General features: G+C 49.7%; 1 protein-coding gene across 3 annotated transcripts; it reads left to right on the forward strand.

Annotated features, from left to right (window-relative positions):
- Window positions 1-1337: 1337 nt before the first annotated feature.
- LOC135251298 (serine/threonine-protein kinase STK11-like) lies at window positions 1338-20814 on the forward strand. 3 transcript variants are annotated; one of them, XM_064328613.1, is made up of 11 exons: window positions 1338-1494; window positions 2581-3669; window positions 6333-6416; window positions 7821-7910; window positions 8643-8775; window positions 9308-9444; window positions 9877-10004; window positions 11183-11240; window positions 14344-14537; window positions 17736-17946; window positions 20033-20814. In XM_064328613.1, the coding sequence occupies exons 2-10, from the start codon at window positions 3386-3388 to the stop codon at window positions 17915-17917; spliced, it is 1290 nt and encodes a 429-aa protein (XP_064184683.1). In that variant the 5' UTR covers window positions 1338-1494; window positions 2581-3385; the 3' UTR covers window positions 17918-17946; window positions 20033-20814. The 3 variants fall into 3 exon arrangements, with proteins under 3 accessions (XP_064184683.1, XP_064184682.1, XP_064184684.1); XM_064328612.1 differs by having other exon boundaries at window positions 17736-17936; XM_064328614.1 differs by having other exon boundaries at window positions 1364-1535; window positions 17736-17936.
- Window positions 20815-21804: the final 990 nt, after the last annotated feature.

Consider the following 21804-nt stretch of genomic DNA (forward strand, 5'->3'; position numbering starts at 1 on the left):
TGGGTTTAATCTGCGGAAGACAGCTGCAGCGTGCGGTCTGTTAAACCACCCGCTGAACACCTGGGGTCCCAGTACCTGTATTCAGCCGCATTACCTGTAATTACACTGTTACTGCAGAGATGCATCGAAATTACTTTGCGTAGCGCCTTCAAATCACGACTGTGAAATAAAAGGAGAGCTAGCTACCTGGCCGTCTATGAGGGAACTTACTGTAGTGAGAACATTTGAAATAGAGTCACAGACAGCGTTTACATTTGTAATTACAATGTAATTACAATGTAATTACAACTGTGTTGCCCTTGGTTTCACAAAATATTAGAACATAGGATTTTCTGGGGTGGTGGGACCCAATGTGAGATTATATCACACGGCCTAAAATCTGTGGTGGCACACCTGATCACAGCTACAATTCAGGCCCAATGGTTGCCTTTAAAAATACTGAATTAAAATATGTATATGCAATCTGCTATTGCACATGTCATATTCTTAAATATGCAGAGTAAATCCCTAAATATGCAAGGAATTATAATTAATATTATTCATATTGTATTTTGTGTTTAGCACATTTGTGTTGATTTGATTTCCATACATAATTCCAGGACATGGTATATTAACACATGAATGTCCACTACAGAATGCGACAACACCCAAGAGAAGCAATCATAAACCATCAGTTTATGATCAGTTCCCTTGGTCACGGGAGCACGGTCTTCAGCTTCGGCTAAATGCATCTCTTGATTTGCATATGGCCAACAAGGGCTGTTATTTTGAAACCCAGTGGATTTATACGCGTTACATGCCATATTCTACGGTGCCCCCCTGGGGACAGCTGAGAAAAAAAGACCCATGTGTAAATCTGTACTCTCGGTTTATAAACCGTGCCCTCGGATTACGAATCCATGCACACGGATTTGTAGTTATTTGGCGCGCTGAGCAACTGGCAGAGAGGAAGACGAGAAAACGCTGAAGGAAATCAATGGCAACATAATAAAAGAATGTTCTAAAAAAAAATCGTGACGCACACCACTTTGTGTTTATGGTCTCTTATTAATACAAGTCGCGGTTTCGCATGCCCGCCGAATTCATGGAACTCCAGCGGGACACCGTGTTACTTTTCTTTTCGCAGAAAATGCGCACAATTCTATTATTGGTCTGGATACCATTAACCTTAACATCAGCGGTAATGTTAGCTGGCCCGAGTGATTCGTTTACACCTGTTATAAATCAGGTTCCGAGTAGTAGTGGAAACCAACACATTTCGTTTTCGTAGTACCGAAGTACGATTGCGTCAATCACCAATGAAAACGCACGCAATTGGTTACTGGGCCTGACGCAACGACGTACCGTGTATTTTTCTTCCCCCCCCCCTCCTCGCGCGAGGGGGGAGGTAAACAAGATGGCGGAAGTCTGACAGCAGCTGATTGAGGATTGCAAACCTTCAGTTAACAGTCATGCATGCACCGGCACGACGCAAGGAAAAGAAAACCTGAAGAGGTAGCTAAAATATGAAATATCGTTCATAGATATTTGAATGCGTAAGTAAGAATTACTGTGGCTGAGCATCTGAACTGTAGCTAACACAATCTATTAACTACTAACTAACATTAACAGGATAGCTAGCTAACTTAGCGAGTTTACCGCAAACTATTAGCTAATAGCTAACATTGACTGTATGAAGCAATATCTGACTTTATTTGCTTACTGGTTCGGCTCCTATAGTTGATTAAATTATTCGGTCCCGGCATGGTTGCCACCAGTGTCAACATTTTCTTGTTAACGTTTCATAAATATTAAGATTAGAAAGTTTGCAACGGTATCAAGACCGTTAATGGGCCAAAGACCTAGTGCATAATTCACGGTCCGGTGTTGAGTTGGGGAATGCACGAGTTAGACTGTAAATAAACGGAAGGGACGCGTGTCTGCGTGGAGCCGCTGGTGTGTGTTCACTGCGCTAACCTTAGTCGTAGTTGGACACTGGAACTGCATGTAGTTCCCCATGCAAACCGGTATGTTTGCGGAGTATAACACCCCGTAGCCAAATACAGTTTGTCGCTTTTGTTGGCTTGCTAAACGTTGCACAGTTAGGGACGCGGCGTTGCTACAACGCAAGCTTTACTCACAATGTCGTTTATGGCTGGCTAGCTTGTTTACTTATTAACCTTAACGAAGCTTCAGAGTGTTAGCGTTTTTTTTTTTGTTTCAAAGCAAAGGAGAATCACGGAAATACTGCAATGTCTCTGAGAAGTCGTGACGTGAGCCGGATGATAAAAAAAAAAAAGGACACAGGACCACAAGTTATGTTTTTTGGAATAAATGTGTGTGCAATGTGTGTATAAACATTGACATAACATACCTGTCAAGTGGTCTCGAAAATACCTGGAAATAGTTTGTAAGCTGTACACATTAATACGAGGGATTTTAGTCCGTGATCAGCTAACTTGATGTGAGCTTATATATACGTAGCGAACTAAATTGTCATATCACGTGGAAATGTTTTACAGAGTTTAGCCGTTATTTAAATTTAACAGTAAATGTGTTACTTCTTGAGCCTGAGAAATGATTTGGTTTCTTAAATTACAGATTCCATGGAGCAAGATCATGGTTTGCTGGCGATGGACACCCAAGAACTTGCCTTTAACTCTTCGCCAGCTGGTCAGGCATCCAGCCCGAGGGAGTGATGTACGGTTCTGACTGATGTCGGATTAAGGAAAACCGGATGTTTTCAGTTTTACGAGAGACTATATGTAAAGAAGCAACAACCAAAGAAGGAAGTCTCGTTTGCGGTGGTTTGTAGACTAAATACTGCATAGCCTACTTTTGAAGTCACCAGGCGAAACGCTACTTAATTCAGCAGAAGAAACGTCACCTTACTGATAACGCACGGAACTGGAGACGAAGGACATCGAATACAGGCATGCTGACCAAGGGCGGATCTGTGCCAATAGTCTGTTTTCTGCCACTTTCGAGCGGCGGTTCCGGTACTTTAAATCAATGGGATGTAATCTTATCAGTTAACCACAAATGATCTGAATTGATACCGGATCTCTGGCTTTCTTTGGACTGAATTGAGCCGGCTTTGGTTGCCATTTGCCAGAAAAAGCGGGCAACGTTGCTCTTTTTGACATATTTTTGGTGTAAATGAAGACACTTGACCTTTTTTTAGTAGTTCAGTAAGTCATTGTATTTTTTTAAAAAGAAAACAGAGAATTCATGAATCGGTCACTCGGTTAATTAATAAACACTCAATAGATCAACTCATACATTAAGCAGCCCCCCACCCATTCAGCTGAAACAGGGACATCGGGGTGGGTGGGGGGGAGGACGGAGGAAGATCGTTGTGGGCGGAGGTTTTTTTAAAGGCTTTGTTTGCGGGCGGGGTTCAGAGATGAGCGAGGGGGACGTTGCGCACATGGACTACCTGACGGGGTCGGACCTGATGGGGATGGACACCTTCATCCACCACATCGACTCCACGGAGGTGATCTACCAGCCGCGCTGCAAGCGGGCCAAGCTGATCGGGAAGTACCTGATGGGCGACCTGCTCGGCGAGGGCTCGTACGGGAAGGTGAAGGAGGTGCTGGACTCCGAGACGCTCTGCCGACGCGCCGTCAAGATCCTGAAGAAGAAGAGGCTGCGCAGGATCCCCAACGGGGAGGCCAACGTGAAAAAGTGAGTCACGTGACCTGGGGGGGGGGGGGGGGGGGGCTACGTGTCACATTGACACACGTGACACCGGATTCTTTCAAGCGGGAGATCTTGTGTGGTCGATCTCCGTCCCAGAGCCAATCGCGACGCTAGAGAGCCACAGGTGCGTCCAACCTCAGGGGTTGGGGCTGAGGGGGGGCGGGTCCCCAAATGCCAGGGATGAGGTCCTTGACACCCGGGGGAGAGGTGTTAGGGTTTTGGGGTTTTCCAGAAGCCAGGGGTGAGGGTGTGTGGCAAGGTATATGGGGTGTGGGTCGCCTCAGAGGGCCGAAGAGCAGCTATTTGAGCGGCTCTTATCAAGTGCTGCCAATCGTTTACTCGTCACCGTCCGTGGTTTTTCATATAGCAGCCTTTTTTTCAGCTGCCATTTGGCTTGGCTTGTCTTGTCTTTTTTGAAGCGATATAGTAAAAACGGCGTTTTTACTAAACACGGAGTGTTTACATAGAGTCCTGTGGCCTCCGGTGCACGTTCGGCATTTGATAGCGCGACTCCAGGAGGAGCCCGTTCTAGCGGTAGGTTTAAGCCGTTTTTAGCGGTAGTATAAACGCGTTCTGGCGGTAGTTTTAAACCCTTTTTAGCGGTAGTATAAACGCATCTGACGCAAAACCGCAGTGGTCTGAGTGCTGATGCGCGCGGCTCTGTGTCCAGCTGGCAGTGGGGCACGGTGCGGAAAAGCGCGCGTGTGTTTGGCGCTTTTTTTTTTGCCAGTCATCAGCTGACCTTAAGACTTCATTTCGGCGAACACGCGCAGGTAGCCACGCGGATTCTGTTTGTAGTAGCTTGTCTGAGTGAATCATTAAACCGCGTTCTCACTCTTTGAGTTCGTGCAGTCTTTGGTTTGTGTTTACAGTCTGGTAGTAACAGGGCGCTTCACTGTGGAATAGGAAGGGGGGGGTGTTGTAACTGGAAGAGACCTGTTTGAGACAAATGCAGGAGCGTTTTGAGAAGTTATTAAAATGGCGGGATATAAAAGACACTGCACCCGGACATGTGCTGTACGTTAAACAGGCCGGCACTTCGAGCCATTAACCGGGTTCGCTTGTCTCGTGCCTGCCCATTGTGACGCATTATAAAAACTCTGCTCCATCCGCGCAAAACTGACGGATCAACTGCCCGTTCCAGAATGCGAGAACAGCCAATCAGAGAGCCGGAAAGGTGCGGCTCGGGGGATGCCCCCACTGTGGAGAGAGCCATCTGTTCTTTATTTCTCACTTGCTTGCATCCCCTGTTTTTTTTTTTTTTTTTTACTTTCATTTGGCAGTTAAAAAAGGCTTTTGCTGTGCTCTGAACTTTGATCTGTGCCAAATCGAGCACAGAATTCATATTACGGGGTTTTGCATTTTCCTGCGTCTGAAATTTGTTGTTTTGAATGCGGTCCTTAACATTTTAGCAAGTTCTAAATGATTACTTTTGGAAGCAAACACTCATGCCCACTTCTACTGTGTTCATCTGTCCTTCTGCCATATGCAACTCTTTTATCTGTTAGCATTTAGCCAGCCTACTCAGCTTACATCGTTTCACATGCAATTCAATACAGCTTAATATTTTACTGAAGCTGTTCAAACGCCTTTCCCATGGATACCATGCCAGTGTCCTGCTTTGGAATCAAACCTGCAGCCCCTGTGTGACAGGTCCCATTGGCTAAGCGGTCGTTCTCTGCAACTCCCTAAGGAGTGAGGCCTTGTAGCCCTCAGGTGCAACGTTAAATGCCCCTGTGTGTGTGTGTGTATGTGTGTGTACGTGTGTGCGTGTGCGTGTGTGTGTTGTGGAAACGCATTAGACCATGGGGCACAAATCCACCTATGGTGAGGCAGTTTGGAGTTAATCAGTGATCACTTGAGCCGTAGGAGTCCGTCCTGTTGTTGAAACGGAATTACTTCCTGTTGTTGTGATGGGCGGGGTGGGCGGGGGGTGCCTCTTGACATTCCCAGCATGCATTGCAACCCTGTCAGCAGCAGGCGTATACCGCTGTGGACTCTTTAGCCAATCGCTGACTTGAATGAATCACTTTACCGTGGAAACGTACCAAAAATCAGCAGGCACTGCAGCCCTCCCGGCCTACAGTCTGGCACCCCAGCGTGGAGGATCACAGGCCGAGAGCTCACTGTTGCCCCTACTGGCGAATGTGAAGAAGTGACCTTTTTTTTTCCCCCTCTGCTCATATTGTGCCCGATGAATTCTAACACCATCATATTAATATGACATCATTTAATATTTGCAACCAGGTCCCCGGTTCATGTTTTGGCTGGGTGTGTGGAGTTTGCGTGTTCTCCCCGTGTCCACATGGGTTTCCTCTGGGTGCTTCTGTTTCCTTGCACATTCTTAAGACATGCAGACGTACTGATTTAAGACTCTAAATTGCCTGTAAGTATGAGTGTGTGAGTGAATGGTGTGTGTGCCCTGCGATGGCATACACCTGACCAAGGTGTATTCCTGCCTCTCACCCAATGCACGCTGGGATAGGCTCCAGCACCCCCTGCGACCCTGACCAGGAATAAGTGTTAGATAACACCTGGATGGACAGATGGATTTAATATAGTACGATAATCTTGTATGATCAGGAGGCAATTTGTCAGATTGTGTGTTTATTTTTAAAACCTCTTTGCCTCTTTTTTCCCTCCCGCAGAGAAATCCAGTTGCTACGAAGACTGAGACATAAAAATGTCATCCAGTTAGTCGACGTGTTGTATAACGAAGAGAAACAGAAAATATATCCTTTTGGGAGAAAGTGGGATGGGGGGTTTGGTTGATGGCCTATTAATGAATTCCACAGGGAACCAGTTTCTTTGGTTTTGTTGTCTGATTATAATAAAGATGATGCATTGTTCAGGGTTGCCATGTTCCTTAAAAACAATCCTTTTGAAATAATTTCATCCTGGGGATGACAGGCTGTGACCAAGTAGCTCTGGCGTCTGGCTGTTCCTGTACCGCCCCAAAAGTGTGAGCTGTGATCGAAAGGAGGATCCTGACCTCTAATTCAGAGACGAGAAACAGCCCCCCCCCCCCCCGATGCTTGCTGCAGAGCGGCTACGCGCTAGCCGCTAGGCCTCGCTAGCGCAGGGTCTCGCTGAATCTAAAAATAGCGTTCTGATGCGTCATACGCACCCGTCGCCGCTCGGCCGACCTCATGAGAGCACACGAGCGAGAGAACGAGAGAGCAAGATTTAAGCTTTCCTCTGACCACTCTTTCAGTCAGCTCGCCCGCACTGCTGTTTTTCCCCCGTTTTAATTTAATGTATTTTTTATCACGGTCAACTGTGCATCAGATGCAGTTGCAGGTGTTTCCCCGCAGGGTTGTTGGAGAGAACGTGATTAAGGGTTTTGGGGGGGTTTTTTTTTGTGTTGCAGTTTCATTCGCTGACCAGTAGATGTCTCTCTTTGTCCTGTGTGCTCAGGATGGACTGCGGATCGATCGACTTTTTGTAGTCTTTGATGCGGCTCTTTCCAAAAGACTCCCCTGACTGGTGACATAATGCATCCACTTCTGTGTTTTTCTCTCATTTACACTTGAAACTGACCCTGAAATTAATTGATTTTGTCTATTTATATTAAGCCAAATGTTTTTTTTTTTTTGCTCCTCACTCACACAAATCATTTGACTCAGTCTTCTCACTCAGAATTCCCTCATGGCTGCTGCTGAAACTGGTCGGCTCTGTTGCAGACTGTGGGAATAATATCTCGCTCTGCACCCATTTCCAGACAATGCGTCAGCAATCCCCCTTTGACCCTGTGATGAATTGGTCGGTTTTTTGTTTTTAAAGCCTGAAAACTGTGGCCTGATAAAAGACGTCTGTGACCCGGACGGTTTATTCTTGTTGTTGAGCGGTAAATATCGCGGCGCAGAACGCTGGGGCGGTGGGTGGAGCGTGAAGACGCAGCGTTAGCGCGTTAGCGTTAGCGTTCCCCAGGGCTGCCCTCCGCTGTGTTCTGAGATTCTGCTGACTCATGCTCTGGAGCGTGGAATCTGTCATGCGCGTCTGTCTCTCCCCTGATAGCTGAGCGCTAGCGGCCTTCAGCGCCCCCTGCTGGGAGTCCTCCACCGTGCGAGCTCCTCTTGGTTCCTTAAAAAAAAAAAAAAAATTATATTTATTTTTTCTTTGACCTTTGAACCCACGTATATGGTGATGGAGTACTGTGTGTGCGGAATGCAGGAGGTCCTTGACAGCGTTCCGGAGAAGCAGTTTCCGGGATATCAGGCTCACGGGTAAGACTCCGCCTCCTTCGCCCCCCACAAACACACACCCAGCCTTTTACAGTAGCCTAGCAACCAGCAGCCACTCCTCTGCCACATATTCATAATCAGAAATGGCTTGGAGAGACAGCGCCATAGAGGTGTGAACGGTATGGCTAAATCCATCGCCATTATCCTTTTTCAAAGTGGCGGGAACTGTCCTCTTTTTGCATCCATAATTCACGATGTTCAGCGCAGTAATATTGTGTCTTTCCGTCAGGCGTATTGTGCAAAAATATAAAAATGCTGAAATAGTTAACTCGTTCTCCGTTTCCAGATGGCTAGCGAGCCTCAAAGTTAGGAAGAGTGATTTGATTGGCGTCTGTAATGTGCCTTCCTGCTCCACCGCATTGGTTGTCCTTTAAAATGAGATTTTTTTTTGTGCTTAATTATAATGCAAACTCGCACATTTCTGCAGATGGTTGCTTATCACACTCCTGTGCTGGAACACTGCAGTGTTTTTCAGGGTTGTGTTTTTTTTTGTTTTCCTTTTTTCTTCCAGTCAGCCAGTTTAGGCCTTAAAGCAGGGTCTGTGGTCTCTTCAGCCAACCAATGACTTTAACACAGCATGCTGAAACACTCCAAATCCCAGCATGCACTGCAACTCTCCATTTAAACAGCTACTGGAACAAAAACCAAAGAAGAAGAGCCCTGTCTCTCAGTAGAGAAGCCTACAGACGCTGGTACCTGCCTGTCTTCTCACAGGTATTTCTGCCAGCTCCTGGACGGCCTGGAGTACCTGCACAGCCAGGGAATCGTTCACAAGGACATCAAACCGGGGAACCTGCTTCTCACCACGGACGGGGCGCTGAAAATATCCGACCTGGGCGTGGCCGAGGTGAGGGGGTCGTGCTGACCGTGCGTCTGTCTGAAGACTCTCAGAAGGGCTCTGCTCCAGTGTGTGGATGGGCCCCATGGTCTGGTATCTGTTAAGGCTCTGCTCCAGTGTGTGGATGGGCCCCATGGTCTGGTATCTGTTAAGGCTCTGTTCCAGTGTGTAGATGGGCCCCACGGTCTGGTATCTGTTAAGGCTCTGTTCCAGTGTGTAGATGGGCCCCATGGTCTGGTATCTGTTAAGGCTCTGTTCCAGTGTGTGGATGGGCCCCATGGTCTGGTATTTGTTAAGGCTCTGCTCCAGTGTGTGGATGGCGCCCCATGGTCTGGTATCTGTTAAAGCTCTGCTCCAGTGTGTGGATGGCGCCCCATGGTCTGGTATCTGTTAAGGCTCTGTTCCAGTGTGTGGATGGGACCCACAGTGATTGACTGAGTGATTGAATGTTTGATTGCTGAAGTTGGGATGTTGTGCAGACCCTGTGCTCTGGAGCGTGTTTGGTAAGGGGTCCTGTGGTGTCTGCCCCCTCCCCCCCCAGGCTCTGCACCCCTTTGCGGAGGACGACACGTGCAGAACCAGTCAGGGCTCCCCGGCGTTCCAGCCCCCCGAAATCGCCAACGGCCTGGACACCTTCTCCGGCTTCAAGGTGGACATCTGGTCCGCTGGGGTGACCCTGTGAGTCTGCGCCCCCCCCAAACCCCTCTGATTGGTGGAGAGATTGAATTGACCCTGAGAAAGGTCTCGGGGTCAATTCAATCTCTCCACCAATCAGAGGTGGTTTCACTGCAGCTCGGCCATCACGGGGTTCCTGATGTTCAGAGTCTGGAACAGGAAGAACCTTCCCAAGTGGCACTTTGTCTGTCACCAGGGAAGCCACGCCCATTATTTTGGTCAGCCACGCCCACTGTCAGAGCAGCCACGCCCACTTTTTTTTTTGGGTCAGCCACGCCCACTGTCAGAACAACCACACCCCCTCTCAGGGCGGCCACGCCCACTCTTGCCATATTAGCGATGCGCACTTCATTCAGAGCTCTTGAGTAGAGGCTGAAATGCTCACCTCGCTGAACCCCTCCGTCCGTACCCTAATCCAGCCGTTTTCCTTCGCAGGTACAACATCACCACCAGTCTGTATCCGTTCGAGGGGGACAACATCTACAAGCTGTTCGAGAACATCGGCAAGGGGGACTACAGCGTTCCCGAAGACTGCTCCCCCCTCTTATCGGACCTCCTGAGAGGTAAATGGCCGTCTTCCTGTGGATGCTCTCACGGTGTGGTCCCATTGGTCTGGCCCAGTCAGGTGGTGGTCTGTTGCCATGGAAATAAGAAAACCAAACATGTACTGTGGGGGGGGGAAGGCTTTACATGAATCCAAATCAAAGCATGCAGGTGAGGCTACCTGAAGGGGGGGGGGGCATTCACAGGGCATTGCTGCGAAAGAGCGCTTGTGTGTGCAGTGAACCTGTCCTGTATAAATAGAGGTAAATAAATAAATGAACGGTGAACTAAATACTTTAATAGACGGAGCTTCTGTGCACTGCCAGGAAGTGACCCACTTAAATGCATCGAAAGCCGCTTCGGCTAACTAGCGTCAACTAAAAAAACAAAGAAAAGGCGCAGCCTGGTGCGAATCGTCCTGCACAGAAGCCGGGATTAGCTTAATCTCCGTCAGCTGCTTTTGTTTCCCGTGCTTGATTCTGTTTAATCCCACTGAGGGGCTGGGCTGGGGGGCTTTCTAAAGGACAGTGTGGGTGGGGAGGGGGAGGGGGAGGGGGGAGCTGCCGTTCACAGATGGACCAGCAGATGGCGCCGTGATAGTGCTGTCTGGGTGTCGCTGTTTAAGACTTTTGTGTGTGTGTGTGTGTGTGTGTGTGTGTGCGCGCGCGTGTGTGTGTGTGTGAGAGAGAGGGGGGGGGATCTAAGAATAGAGCTTAATTTAAGTGTGAGGGATGGCAGTGGCAGATGCCCTGTGTGAATTACAGATAGATATCAATAGCAGTAATAATAATAATAATAATAATAATAATGAATCCCTCGTATGATACACTGCGGCCCAGAGTGCTTAGCACAGAAAAGCCAGCGGTAAGATGGTCAGAACGCAGAGATGAGGCGATCGGCGGTGACATCACAGCGAGCTTCCTGTCCTCCAGCTGCTGTGCACTGTTTCTGTTTCCTGTGGGGGGGGTGAAGGTTGGGGCAGCTGGGAGGCGCATCCTGCTAAACCGCTGTGACTTTGGCGGTAGGGAGGTGCGCTGACTACCGCTAACCTGATATCGAATTCAGACCACGCCCCCTCCCTCCATAAGCAGGACAACTGAAAACTGAACTGGCTTTTCCTCGTGTGTCTGTTATTTATTAATATTTATTATCTGTCCTTCTCCTGGTTAAAGCTGTGCTTCGCCTCTCATTGTTTCAGGCATGCTGGAGTACGACCCGGTCAAGAGATTCTCTATACAGCGCATCAGAGAGCACAAGTAAGTCATCCGTCAGTTTGCCTTTTTATAAAACATAGCATTATTTATTTCTCATGATGGCGCATAAAACAGCTTATTCCCGAATCCGGCCTGAATCCAGCCTGAATCCGGCCTGAATCCAGCCTAAATCCAGCCTGAATCCGGCTCAAATGCAGCCTGAATCCGGCCTGAATCCGGCCTGAATCCAGCCTGAATCCGGCCTGAATCCGGCCTGAATCCAGCCTGAATCCGGCCTGAATCCAGCCTGAATCCAGCTCGAATCCGGCCCGGCAGTTTCAGAGTGAATTAGCGCTCTCACACCGGCAGCAGCTCGGACGCCCGTTCCCGTTTTTCAAAGGGAAATCATGACAATGACGCGGCGGCGGCGGAGTTAGCATTTCAAACGCTGGGCTGGGCGTGCGGCGGCGGCTCTGCTCTGATCTGGGCTTAAAATACACACCGGGGGGGGGGGGGGAAACGAGCCGGCTCCTAAAGACGGACAGGCTTCCAAACCGGCGAAGGTTCCTTTTTTATTTGAAAATAGTAAACGATGATATGAATTCATTATTATTCTTTTTTTTTTTTTTTTTTAAATAGAGCTCACTTCAAATAAGTGACATTCCTCGTTGAAGGTTTATGTGTTGTATTAACGATAACGATAATAATAGTAAGTTTTTGTACTTGGAGATGCAGGTTTCACGTAAAGCAACTAGCAGCGTGAAGTGTTTCACTGTGGAATTGAAAAGGCAATCAATCAGTTGTTCAAAAATAAAAAATTCATTACAAAAGTAAAATTGAAGAACGTAGTTTGGCAATATTGATTATTCTTTAAAGACAAGCGTGTTCTACTCAGGCTTAAAAGGAGAAATGGACGAAGCCTGTCTTTTTTTTGTGTGGTAATTTTCCATCATTTCGGAGTGAGGGAGAGGTTTTTATGGGCAGTGGTCATGGGTGGGGGGGGGGTGATCAGTGATGTCACTGAGTTGCACAGGAAGGAGGGAGAAGCTGAGAATGTTTTTTCTCTGTTCCACACACCCCCCCCCCCCCCCCCCGCCTGCCCCTGTGTGAACTCCTGCACACTGCCCTAGCTGTTTAAAGGCAAACAGCCGTTTCCCTGGTAACGGGTGTCTGAAGCAGGCCCCTGTGTCGGCATGGCGATGCCTGACCACATGACCAGTGGGAGGTTACACTTCCTTCACACTCTCTCCCTCACACACATGTGCACACACACACACTGTCACACGTGCACGCATGGACACACACACACAGTCATATGTGCACGTATACTCACATGTGCACACACACACACACACACACACACACACAGGCTTGCATGTTGAGCTTTTGCTGAGTGATTCTGTGAATCGAAAAATTTCCCCAGATTATCGCCACATAATTCTCTCTGCCTCCTCTGACTGGATCCCCCGGCTCCACTCCGTGTTTTCATGGCAACGCACTGCCGCAAACGAAGAAGCATTTTATGGTGAAAGTAAAAATGGAAAGTTAGCATCGGCATTAATATTTAAACCAGCGAAAGGGCTGTAACAGTCAGTCACGCAGCTGCTCTCTCTCTTATGATCCAGCATTTAGGAGTTTTAAACCCTCTCACTGTTCCTGTTTGGGCCTCCAGACAGTTTAAACCAGTTTATTCCAGTTTAATCCAGTTTTAATGTGCCGGCAGACAGGTCTGTGGTTGTGAAGTGTTGGCTGAAGCAGGTGAAGTCCCTCTGAAGCGTTTCGTCAGCCCGTTTCCCTCACCCCATGCGACTCCTCTGGCCCTGGCCTGCGGTATTGGCCTGCCTCTCGGCCAATCAGGTTCTGCATGTTTAATTATATGCCCCGCCTCCCTCCTCCAAACTCTGTGTGCAGCTCTGTTGCAGTACTTGTACACACAATGGTGTGTTTCCCATATTTCAGGAGAGGGCCTGTTGAATATTGATGGCGCGATGGGGATAAACCCGCCAGAATGCCGTGCTCTGAGTGACTCAGCTGCAGGTCCTGCTTAATTATTCATGAGCCCTGCTTAATTATTCATGTGTGGCGCTTAATTAGTAATGAGCTCTGCTGGTAAGGCCGGGGGGGGGGTGCCACGCCCATGGACGCCGTGTTCCCATGGCGATCGACCACAAAGCCTTTTATACTATACGACACAGTACGATATGCAGTATGCAGAACTTAATATGCAGTGCAGTATACAAAATGCAGCGCAAAGCAATGTATAGTGTACAATTTGAACATAAACTATATTTGATGCAGTATACAATACGCAATACTGTCAGGGCTCACAGAAAGGATTAGGACCCTGGCATCGGGATCGACACTCGTCTCTGACGCCGAGGTAGGTAGGCAGGCAGGCAGAGGTAGGTAGGCAGGCAGGCAGAGGTAGGTAGGAGGTAAACAGAAAAGAAAAATGGCAACAAGGCAACGAGAGGACAGAACCCAGAAAAAAAAACTAGACACGGGGGACGAGTGGCTAGGACAAACAAACATGAGAGAGAACATGAAGACCAAGCGTTGAACAGAAGAAAGGCAGGAACTTAAAAATACTGGGGGGGGAAAAAACCACACATGCAGGCTATCGCTGAAATGAGGAGACGTGCGAGTGCAGTCTGGGGCAAAGCGATGATCCGATTAGCGGGGCGACTCACGGGCACGAGACGGGAGACGCGGGGAACGCACCGAAACGCTGCGGAGAACTAAAATCAGGGAGCGGACAGCGACCGGCCACCGGGAACCGGAGTCGCGGCTCAGTACAGTGCGTACAGTACCATGCAGTCCACTGTTCAGCACATGCAGTATTCAATGCAGTATCGTAGTGAACACTGTACAGTACAATGTGCAGTATGCCAACCCATATACATTACAGCACACAATATACCATACACAGTACTGTACAGCCCAATGTACTGCATACAGTGTAGCCCTTTAAGGTGTGAGGTCACAGTTACGCGATTGGAACGTTCTCAGCTGAACATTCTGTAACGCTGATGTCACAATCACCGCTGGTGACGGAAAGGGACGGAGTTCTAGAACACTGACCTTTGGGAAAAAACACACATTCTGGAGAGCCTGCTCTGCTAAGGACACAAGTGAAGGGCGTTTGGGTCTCTGTTGTCCCGTTCAGCTGGGTGCGGAAGAAACACCCCCGCTCGGAACCGCCGGTGCCCGTCCCCCCCAGCGCGGACGGCAGGGACCGCTGGCGCAGCATGACGGTCCTGCCGTACCTGGAGGACCTGCACGGGTACCACGAGGACGATGACGAACAGTTCTTCGACAACGAGGACGACATCATCTACACTCAGGACTTCACTGTGCCGGGTAAGGAGGCGACGTCGTCGCCCGCCACGTACAAAAGAAAGGTGTAAGCACCGCACATGAATAATTAAGGTGTAAGCATCACCTTGGTGACGGAGGTGTACGTATCACCTTGGTGACGGAGGTGTAAGCATCACCTTGGTGACGGAGGTGTACGTATCACCTTGGTGACAGAGGTGTACGTATCACCTTGGTGACAGAGGTGTAAGCATCACCTTGGTGACGGAGGTGTAAGCATCACCTTGGTGACGGAGGTGTAAGCATCACCATGGTGACGGAGGTGTACGTGTCACCTGGGTGACGGAGGTGTAAGCATCACCTTGGTGACGGAGGTGTAAGCATCACCTGGGTGACGGAGGTATGAGCATCACCATGGTGACGGAGGTGTGAGCATCACCTGGGTGACGGAGGTGTAAGTATCACCTTGGTGACAGAGGGGCGCCCCCCCCCCTTTGCTGTGGGTGATGCTCCTGGTCTCCCGGTAACCGTGAGCGGTGACGGTTTGACGGTGGGAGGCAGCCGGATGCAGTCTCCCGGCGCGTGGGTTACCATCGCTAACGGCAACCCGACAGGCCGCGCGCGGTCCTCGCGTTCGGAGTCATTCGCAGATTTGGGGCCGCCATGCTCGATGGCCCGCACTGTGTGTGTGTGTGTGTGTGTGCGGTGCGCTGTGGTGTGTCGCGTGGCGTGTGTGTGTGTGTGTGTGCACAGTGGTGTGCGTGTGTTCTCACGGATCCAGTGAGTCATTCGTCTCATAATCGGTCTGCAGTCAGGCTTCTGACTGGGTCCTTTTGGCTTCTTTTGTTGTGGCAACAAAGGGGGGGAGAATGTAAAAAAGGTGATATCTGATGAGTCATTTCTACCCAGCTGTGTCTTGTGTCAGCAGGGGAGCAGGTCTATAGGTCCCTGCAGAAAGGTGGGCTCTAACCTTCCTGGGTTTTTAACGTCTCTGTTGAGTTTTTTCTGTATTGAATGGTCCTGTCGCATTAGTGTAGGGCCTTATGTTGAGACTTAATAGGGTTCTAATGCCACCTTCAGAGCACTGGACCTCATTTTCAGAATGGGCCCCATATGGAGTCCCTCCCAGGACAGCCCTTCCGCAGTGCACCCCAGGGGGTTACTCTGCTGCTACCGCCCACATTCAGCTCAGCGTATGCCGAAAAAACGAACATGCGCAGGAACAACCACGGTCCTGTGCGGTGGGGTCCTGTTCTACCCCTCCGTGACCTCTCTGCGTTCCTCTTAGAGATCTGCATTCTGCACCTCTATGATCACGTTGTGCTCTTACTGGTGCTCTGTTCTCCACTGCTATGACAACACTGCGCTCTTATTAGTTCTCTGTCCCCGGACTTTGTGACATCACAGTGCTCTTACGCGCGTTGTTCTCGGTGTTCCGTTTTTTTTCCCACCGTACCTTCCGCGCTCTTATTGTGACGCACGACCCCGCCTCCCGAGCGTTCCGAACGCGGGCTCCTGCGCGGCCGCGGACACTCCGAAGCATTTCTAATCGCGGATCAGACACCGGGGCGTTTCTGCGTTGCCTCGACAACCGAGTGAGTCATCCTGCTGCGTGCAGCTGGGTGTGCGTCGCTCCTCCCTCCCTCCCTCCCTCCCTCCCTCCCTGGTTTTTTAGTCCTAAAGGGCACTGCAGAGGAACAGAGGCAGCCCTTTCTGCTGGTCGTCCTGGCGATCGAGCGAGGCTGCACTCGCCGATGCTCCTCTGTGATTGGCCATTTCAAATCAGGGAGGAAGATGGAGGACAAGGGCCGTGGCGTGTAGGGGGGGGCACTCTGTTCCTCGCTGATGCCAGCGTGTTGAGCGCCTGTGATCTCGGGGCTCTGGATATGACCGCATCCCCGAGTCTTCCGCCCTGGAGCCGTTTTAAACGCCGTGTCTGGTGATCCGGGGTAGACAGACACATTCTGCAGTTTTGAGTTCAAGCTCATAATTGGCAGCGCCCTAATTAATAAAAAATAAAAAAAAGTAAAGAAAAAAAAACGTGTTCCTGAGTAGAGTAGAGCGGATTCTGCAGGCCGTGATGAGGAATTAAAAGTGCTGCCTGCATCGCACGCCCCAAAACTGTCTGCTTTCAGCCCCCCTGGGGGTGCTGGGGGTAACTGGGACGGGTCAGAAGTCCTCTCGAGGGGCGAAGCTGCAGGGGATTCTGGGTTTTTTGTCTCACGGACCAATCGAATGCTGCTCATTCTGCATCGCTGTAGCGTTTGCTCACTGACCACGACCTCGATCACATCCGATAGATGTTTAGGCTGAATATTTTTTTAAATATACTTATTTTTGGCTGGACCGCAACAGCGGTGCCAGCCCTATAAACACGAATGTCTGAGACTGAGTGAGTGAGTGACTGACTGACTGAGTGATAAAGTTACACTGCGCATGTCTGTGACATTGGCCGGTTCAGTCCAGCTGTATACTAGATTTTAACCTGGTCTTGTTTTTACTTATTCAGAGTGACTTACAAAGCTTGCGAATTTCTGCACAGTGTTTGTTTTGTACAGATGGACTGAAGCAATTCGGGTTAGGGGACGACACGGTGGGGCGGTGGATAGCTCTGTTCTGGGTTCGAATGTCATCCAGGAATTTGTGTGTCCGCGTGGGTTTCCTCCGGGTTCCTCCCACAGTCCAAACACATGCAGGTCAGGGTAATTGGAGACGCTAAATTGCCCGTAGGTGTGAGTGAATGGTGTGTGTGCGCTGCGTTAGGTTGGCGAAATGTCCAGAGTGTATCCCTGCTTCTTGCCCAATGCATGCTGGGATAGGCTCCAGCCCCCACAGCGACCCCGAGTTAGTGGGTTAGATAATGGATGGATGGAATTCAAGGACCAGGCTCAAGATGGCCGTGCCCCACCTTGGATTTGAGCTTGCAATCTCTAAGTTAAAATGACTGCTGACTTTGAACCGGGTCAGAACCAGGTCAGAACCGGGTAAGAACTGGGTCAGAGCCAGGTCAGAACCGGGTCAGAACAGGGTAAGAACTGGGTCAGAACCGGGTAAGAACTGGGTCAGAGCCAGGTCAGAACCGGGTCAGAACCGGGTCAGAGCCAGGTCAGAGCCGGGTAAGAACTGGGTCAGAGCCAGGTCAGAACCGGGTCAGAACCGGATCAGAACCGGGTCAGAGCCAGGTCAGAGCCGGGTCAGAACCGGGTCAGAGCCAGCATGTTTGTGTGTGCCTCTGTGCTGCAGGGCAGGTGGAGGAGCAGAGGCCCCAGCCCGGCCCGAAACCCGTGTGCGCCAACGGCACCGACCCGGCGCCGCTCGGCAAAGCCAGAGCGGAGCGCCGGTCCAGCTCGTCCTCCAACCCGTCCCGCAAGGGAGCGTCCGCCGCCAGCAAGATCCGCAAGTTCTCCGCCTGCAAGCAGCAGTGACCCCGCCCACACCAGCGGGGTGAGTGCAGGTCTGTCCGCGTGAGGGCAGTGATTAGGGGGCGTGTCTCAAAGTGTTGGGTTAAGAGCAGATGTTTCTGTGTACGGGCAGTAGTGTTGGGTTAAGTGCAGATGTTTCCATATAAGGGCAGTAGTGTTGGGTTAAGTGCAGATGTTTCCGTGTAAGGGCAGTAGTGTTGGGTTAAGTGCAGATGTTTCCATATAAGGGCAGTGGTGTTGGGTTGAGTGCAGATGTTAAGGGCAGTGGTGTTGGGTTGAGTGCAGATGTTTCTGTGTAAGGGCAGTGGTGTTGGGTTGAGTGCAGATGTTTCCATATAAGGGCAGTGGTGTTGGGTTGAGTGCAGATGTTTCTGTGTAAGGGCAGTGGTGTTGGGTTGAGTGCGGATGTTTCTGTGTAAGGCAGTGGTGTTGGGTTGAGTGCGGATGTTTCTGTGTACGGGCAGTGGTGTTGGGTTGAGTGCAGATGTTTCTGTGTAAGGGCAGTGGTGTTGGGTTGAGTGCAGATGTTTCCATATAAGGGCAGTGGTGTTGGGTTGAGTGCAGATGTTTCCATATAAGGGCAGTGGTGTTGGGTTGAGTGCAGATGTTAAGGGCAGTGGTGTTGGGTTGAGTGCAGATGTTTCTGTGTAAGGGCAGTGGTGTTGGGTTGAGTGCAGATGTTTCTGTGTAAGGGCAGTGGTGTTGGGTTGAGTGGGTTGAAGGGCGCGAGTGACGCCTTGATTGCAGGTCGGGGGTTCGATGTGACGTTGAGCTCTGGAGAGAAGCGCTGTGATTGGCTGTTGGTGAGTCAGGCCCCTGGGGGGGAGGGGGAGGGGGCGGAGCTAATTACACACGGGGATGCTGAATGCTCTCGGTTACGTAAGGCTGTACATGTAAGAAGGGTCACAGACCCGGGTGTGTGTGTGTGTGTGTGTGTGCGTGTGCCTGGTGTTGTTGCACTTCTGTCTGTATGTCCGTTCGTCTGTCTCTCTCTCTCTCTCTCTCTCTCTCTCTCTCTCTGTCCGTCCGTCGGTCCGTCTGTCTGTCTGTCCGGCTCACTCGTCTGAGCTCACAGTAGAGGGTAAAGCCTGCTGCAGCAGCTGGGCTTGGAATTGGATGCATGCTCTCCTCCTCTCTCTCCCCTTCTCTCTCTCTCCCCCTCTCTCTGTGCCTCTCCCTCTTTTCCTCTTTCCCTCCCTGTTCTCTTTCTCCCCTTCTCTCTCCTTTTCTCTCCTCTTCTTTCTCTCCCTCCCCCCTCTCTCCCTCTCCCCCTATCTCTGTCCCTCTCCCTCTTTCTCTCTCCCCTCCCTGTCCCCCCCCTCCCTCCTGCCTGTTATAAAATGAGAGGGGGATTCTGGGACAGATGCTGAGGGAGAGGACGAGTGCAGGAGAAGCTGTGAAAGAGGAAGAGTGAGTCACAGCTTTTAATGGCATTCAACAGCCCTCTATGACTCACTCACACCTCCCACACAGTCTGAGGTGTGTGTGCATGCATATGTGTGTGTCTGTGTGTGTGCGTGCATGGCGACAGCATGTCTGGGTGTGTGTGCATGTTGTGTGTGTCTGTGTGTGTGGCTGCTGTGGCAGTGTGTGTGCTGTGTGTGTGTGCGTGCATGTGTGCGAGCGCGTGTCTGTGTGTGTGTGTGTGTGTGTCTGTCTGTTGTGTCTGTGTGTGTGCGTGCATGTGTGCGAGCACGTGTCTGTGTGTGTGTGTGTGTCCGTCTGTCTGTGTGTGTGTGCGCAGAACCTTTTCCTTCAGTCCTGTCTGTATGAGTCATTCCACAGGAGTGAGGATACAGAAGGGCTTTAACACTCACAACCATGTAACACAACTCATGTATACACACTGTATACACACACACACAGAAACAGATTGTGAAGGGTTAATAGGTCACTGCAGGCTGTGGGGTCAGTTCTCTGAGGTCAGACAGCAGATATTTCCTGTACTGCTCGCACTTCCCTGAGTTGGGCATCTTGATTGGCTGTTGGTGAAATCCACTCTCAGCATGCTCTACTGTGATTGGTGCACAATGTAGAAGTGTGTTACCAGCTGTCTTCTTTGGTATCAGCTATCTTTTAGCCTGTTAAAATCTCTCTCTCTCTCTCTCTCTCTCTCAGGTTTGTCTTCATATTTCATCCTTTCTTCAGCCTGAAGAGAGAAGAGCAAAGATATTACTCTTCCTTTTTTTTTTCTCCCCCTCCCCCCCCAAAATCCATAATTTCAGACTGGTGAAAGTAGTTTGTGACTCCAGGAAGTGCCCTGCGGAGGACATTACTTCTGCTGCTGCAAGGACTGAAATGGAGGAAGGATGGGGAGAAAGGAAGGATTAGGGAAAAGAAGAGATGATGAACTGTTCGCCCAACCGGAGGCCAGCGTTTAATTTTGCCTTTCTCTTCACCCCCGTCTCCCCTCTTCCCCAAAGTCACGTCCCGGGTTTCTGAAAACACCCTTTCCCCAGTGGAAGTGCGGGAGGACCTGCTGTTTAAAACTTATTTTGGCAGCCATGTTGAATTTGGCATTTCTGCCATTTCTCTTCTTGGCTCTTTTCGATTTCATTTCCCAGTTACTGGTAGCAGTTTCAAAATGACCCGTCAGGTTTTAAAAGAATGGAAATGTTAATGATGTCAGTGACGAGACTACTTGTGAGGATGATGTTGATGATGATGATTATTTTTTTATTATTATTATTATTATTATTTTAATTATTGAAACCTGTTTTAAAAGTGCATGCAGGGAGAGATGGGCAGATCTGGTGAAAGGGAATGTTCCAGGAAAAGGGGAGAAGGGGCCCTGTCTGCCCCGTTTGTGTTCATTCTGCGTTTTCTGTTAGGTTGTTGTTTTTTTTGCCATTAAATATTTTTTTAAATTATTATTTATATAAAACCACATCCCAACCAGACGTGCAGTGGTACTTATCTTTAAAGCATGCATCTCCGAATGCCTGCAGTCTGCTGGCACAGGTTGCGCAGGGAACGCAAGTACGACTGTGCAGCTCAACCGGTGGACATCAGCAATACTGATCTAGGGTCAGGTTTTGCCTGTCTGTATCCTAACCGTCCACATTATGAACTAAAGTGCAAAACTGATCCTAAATCAGGGCTTGTATTCGTAAAGCATCTGAGTAGGAGGGCTCATCTAGAATCAAGTTCACCTGCCCATACCCTAACCTTAAACATGATGTGCTGAAAGGATCCTTGATCAGTGCTCCTGCTCTTCGAGATTCTTTATGAATACAGGTTTTGTGCTTTGCCAGCATGAGCCACACAAAAGAACCGCCATCTCTGTTCAAAGCCATAAAACCGTTAAATTTCAGTTAAGAGTTCAGTTAAGCGTTCAGTTAAATTTCAAACAAGCACCATTCAGATGAGGCGGCGACTCCTCCACTTTCCGGTTTAAAAATATCACCCAGTCAATCACATTTGCAGAACCGGTACAGAATGAAAGCAATCACTAAGTAGACTGAGGTGAATTTGGATGAAAATGAGAGTCCGATCCGAGGTGAATAAAAACAGGTTAGTCGAGAGCAACAGTGGGGAAATAGTCCTTAGTGTAGAGGTGGCCCCTAACACTCAGTCTTATGGAAGAATGAAATCCCCTCTTTGTCGTCTTGCATTTTTAGGACCTAGAGAAGATTCTGTGGTGATTATGGAAGCTCTGTGGTTGGCGTGGGAAGCAGTAATGCACACTTGCTAGTGTCAGCCAGTGCTTCTCCCCTCAAATCGGGTTCACGGCAGGTTCACGCGCAGCTCAGCAGATGAACTTGCAGGCACTCGATCGACCAGCAGGGGTCGCTGAGCGCGAGATGAGACCGCACTACCGGCAGCACTGCCAGCCACGGTCGGCAGGGTCTCATCTGGATTTCTGGATCAGTGCTGGCTATACTCAAAAT

The sequence above is a fragment of the Anguilla rostrata genome, chromosome 3 (assembly GCF_018555375.3).
Source record: "Anguilla rostrata isolate EN2019 chromosome 3, ASM1855537v3, whole genome shotgun sequence".
Taxonomy (NCBI): Eukaryota; Metazoa; Chordata; class Actinopteri; order Anguilliformes; family Anguillidae; genus Anguilla; species Anguilla rostrata.

Bases quoted from the DNA above. Each gene is read 5' to 3' on its own strand.
- LOC135251298 (XM_064328613.1), top strand. From the start codon at position 3,386: ATGAGCGAGGGGGACGTTGCGCACATGGACTACCTGACGGGGTCGGAC. The intron at 8,776-9,307 runs GTGAGGGGGTCG...CTCCCCCCCCAG, and splicing joins CCGACCTGGGCGTGGCCGAG to GCTCTGCACCCCTTTGCGGA. The intron at 14,538-17,735 runs GTAAGGAGGCGA...TCTGTGCTGCAG, and splicing joins TCAGGACTTCACTGTGCCGG to GGCAGGTGGAGGAGCAGAGG.